The 4,079-nt window shown below is 42.3% G+C and overlaps 1 protein-coding gene across 1 annotated transcript in view; it reads right to left on the minus strand.

Annotated features, from left to right (window-relative positions):
• Positions 1-4,079, minus strand: part of AKR1D1 (aldo-keto reductase family 1 member D1) — a gene marked incomplete at its 5' end in the record, with an annotated part of 27,256 nt that overhangs the window by 7,978 nt on the left and 15,199 nt on the right. Inside the window, one exon of the mRNA XM_010173433.1 lies at positions 1,554-1,631. Coding sequence (XP_010171735.1) covers positions 1,554-1,631 — 78 coding nt within the window. The remainder of the gene's footprint in view (positions 1-1,553; positions 1,632-4,079) is intronic.

Below are 4,079 nucleotides of genomic sequence, written 5' to 3' on the forward strand. Positions count from 1 at the left end.
CCCAGAAACTCTGCACACTGGCTCAGTGACTGTTTGAGGCAGAGCAGACCCCACAGTGGAGCTGGATGCAGCTCCTGCTGGTTTTGTTATTCCTTTCTGCCTCACAGGAGCTGAAAGCAGGGAGGTAAGAGGCACTGTGTATTTGATGACCTCTAGTTGGCCTCTTATGCTTTGTATCACTCAGTGACAAGTCAGCAAATATAGTCATCTGGAGCCATTTTTGCCTGCTAGCACCATACTGAGAGAGTGAAATTATCTGGATTGAGTTTAGCCAGTTTTATTTAGACCGATGCTATTATTTGCAGGCACTTGCCACCACCTACTTTTCTCTTGGCTTATTAGCTGAAGAGAGTGACCTGCTAGAGTATATCCTTTAAAATAACCACCAGTTTGAAGATAAAAACAGTGTTTGGACAGCTGTTGCTTTTAACATTTGAACAATTAGCCTGTGAAAGAGAAGAATGAGCTGCATCAGCCAAAGACAAGGGTAACATAAACAGCTACTGTGGAAGTCCCCTGGATGGCTCAGCTGCCAGGGGAAAGCCCAAGCCTGCCCTAGGCTCTCTCCCACTCTGAACTTTCACTCAGAATTTCACCTATTCTCCATCTTTGTCTGCTGCACCTTGAGTAGAGCTGAACTCGGACGTGACTATCCAGCTCTGGATGGTGCAAGCTGAAGTGGAGCATGTAGGAGCCCATTGTTACTTCTCTTCATGTGGGCTGAATTAGTGATGCTTTTGCAGCAGATCTGGTGCAGAAGGAGAGCTGACTGGCTTTGGCCATGAATTAAAGAGTGTCCAAGCCTTTGAAAGGCAGGAATGTGAGGAGATTGCTAATCTCACTTTCTGCCTCACCTGAGATTCTGAAGGCAGTAAGCTTAAGAAGACATCTGGCTATAGGACTAGAGAGCATCAGAAACAAATTTAGGATGCAATCATTCAGGCGAACTTCCCTCCAAGTTTTCTTAGCAGAAAAACCTTGCATTCTCATTTGATAATTAAATTTAGAAGTGAGTGAAGTTGTCCTGACAGCAAGAAGTTTGGAGGTTGTTGTTGTTGGTTTTTGTGTTGGGGTTTTTTTGGTGGGGTGAGAGGGGGTGGGTTGGTTTTTGGTTGGTTGATTTTTTTTAAATGTGAGCTTTAGGGCAAATTCAGTTTTATCTTGAAGGTGAAAAGCTTCCTTTATTTGAGGATGATCCAGCAGTCACTTCTTAAGGCTCCAGCTTTCCCCTGCTGTAAAGATCTGATAAAGAGGAGAGATTGCTAAAAACCTACAGATACCTCAACTAGCAAATGTAGAGTACATTGTCAGAAAGAAGGAATGTGGATGTCAAATATTTTACTAATGTTTTTTTTTGTTATAAAAATAATTAAGTGATGGCGAGAAGCAACATTCCTAGGGACAGAAGTAAAATTTATGCATAGAGCTAGTAGAACTTGATCCATTCGCCCTGTCAATATACCTCAGCTCTGTTTATGAAGTCCATAAGTAAAACTGAGAATAAGGATCTATGTTTTTTAAAGCATATATGGATGGATGTTGTGTTTGCTTACCTCCCAAGTGGCACATAAGTCTGTCTCATGGTAGATAAATTTTCCATTTTCATCTTTTGGGTAGAGTGCGTCTCCAGGCTGAAAAGTAAAACCACACTTTTTTCTTTAAAGAAAAAATTCCCCTCCTCAGAGCAAAGATTTTTACACAGACTTTGTTTTTATGAGGAAACAAACAAACAAAAAAACTTTCTGAAACACCCTAAGTCCAATAAGTCTCTAATGCTGGGCTTACCATATCCTCCACTGCTAGATCGTCCTTGGATACACTTCTGAACTGCCACATGAGTGCACACTCAGGAGTTCCCTGTTGCCCTTGTTTTTCAATAAAGTTTTGACCTTTATGTTACGGCATCCAAAGGACTAGCCTCCTTCCAAAGGTCTGGGTTAGAGTAACAACCTGTATTCTTTTCCACTTTTTCCATCCTTTCTTCCCAGCCATTCTCCTGATCCTGCTTGTGTCCTAGGCACCTGGTAAAGAGTTCCAGCTCCCAACAGTTGGAGGGACCATTTCCAAGAGCTACTTACTACTAGTAAGTAAAGGGCTATATGTGTAGCTACAGTATCAGCCATGAACCTCTTAAGTGCATTATCCACCTTTCCTTGGGCACTAGTAACTCTTCCTATCTCTGTACACCATAAGCAAGACTTCAGAGATGAGTTATGAGCTGGCACCTCACAAGTACAAGTTTCTTTTATTTGCTGATCATTTTACTGATGTTGCAGGCAATGCATTACCAACTCCCTCCTTTTTGTCCAATTGCAATTTCACTTTTTTCATAAAAATCCTTCAGTGATGTTTGATATTTGATCTGACTTCAAACTGCTCCATTTCAAAGGCCTGGGTACAAGATGTTGACATGGTAACTCCTTGGGATGTGCAGCTGTGACTAATATGATCAGTAAATGGTGCCTCCCAATTCAGTCAAGAAGTTAAAATTCAAGGCATTTCATGGGAAAAGGGAGCCTAAGGAAAACACAGCCTCAGATTTCAGAGGCCAAGGTCTAAGTTGCAGGCATAAGTCTGTCTCCTCCAAATGTGCTGGTTTTCCTCAATGGATTCCACAAAGATGACTTGTTGCCTTTGTTGCTGTGTCTTGCTGAAAAAAAATTCTTGACTAGAAGGAGGTAGGTGGCTGTTTGGTACATTTTTCTATTAGAAGACAAACTGTTTGCCATCATAACTTCAAGTGGAGAAGCCCTATTTACAAAACCACACTGTGGTATTTTGGAACAAACCATTCGTCCCCATGATATCCCAGCAAACTCTCCCAGGACTACAAGCATAATGCATAGCAGTTGGACTTTTGAGTTCAGGGAATGAGTCTGAATTCAAGATCTTTCTACTCTGTTCCACTTCTAATTCATTAACTTCTGTTCAACATTACTTTTTTTCTTTATAGCAGTCAATAGACAGCAATTACATTAGCTAATTTATCATCCCCCCATTTTCCTCTATTTCTGTCACTTGTGTTCTAAAAAGCAAACAAAGTCGGGATGAATGGGGCTTGAAGATTAACTTATCTTGACTGAGATAAATGGTGCCAGCTATTGTGGATTTCCACAAGGATCAATCCTTCCTCCTGCCTCTGAGGAACTGTACAAGCTGTTGAAGTACAGTTGTCTTTCCTCAGTAGTCTCCAGGGAATACTTTCTCTGCCAAGCTACCCCTTTAGGCAAGGGAGTTCCTGAATGGAAGAACTGTCTGCAGATGAATAAAGAGGGATAAACTGCTGAGAGAAAGGCAGTGCTTTGATGGTGATAGAATGGTGGTTACTGGGTCTTTTAAAAGGTCTTCCAGAAGTAGGTCACTTTTCTCAGCTTTGGGTTCTCATGGACTACACTGCCCCAGCCATTCCCACAAATGCTGTTGTCTTCTCTTGCAGTTCTCTTTGAGACAGCCGTGCACCCCAGGCTGAATGTAAGGTGGCTTCCCACCATGCTGCTGTATGAGCACTGAAACAAATGGAACACCACTGTACAGTCACTGCCACTATGCAGGGATCACACCGTATCATGTCATGTTCAAAGTCTGGAGGCACTCCAAAGGTTACCAGACAACTTCCTTGCACAGCAGTTGGTAACCACTGAAAGGAAAAGCCCTGTCCCACTATAATAACTTTCTCACCAACACAGATGCAAGAAGACAGGTCTGCACATCCCATCGCTTTCACAAAAAGGTCTTTGAGAAAACAGGCTTTCTCAAGAGAACAATTTTAACAACTTGTGAACGCCTCGTGTATAAACAGAAGGCAATAGGAAGTCAAATAGAGAGGCCATTGGTCTGTTTTGATTTATTCTGTTAAAATGACAGGAAGATACTTGGATGAGACTTGTTCAATGTAAGGCTAAAATACCTGCTTTCCTGCTAGATCACAGAATAATTTAGTTGGGAGGAATTCAGAGATCATTTAGTGCACAGGTACCTGCTTACTGATGGGTCAGTCATCTGAGCAGAGCCCCCTAGAAAACCTGCCAGTGGGTATGAGCTCCCCAGGCAGAGGGTATGTGGTGGCCTGGAGACCTATT

This window comes from Antrostomus carolinensis, unplaced genomic scaffold, assembly GCF_000700745.2.
Source record: "Antrostomus carolinensis isolate BGI_N321 unplaced genomic scaffold, ASM70074v2 scaffold8588, whole genome shotgun sequence".
Classification (NCBI taxonomy): domain Eukaryota; kingdom Metazoa; phylum Chordata; class Aves; order Caprimulgiformes; family Caprimulgidae; genus Antrostomus; species Antrostomus carolinensis.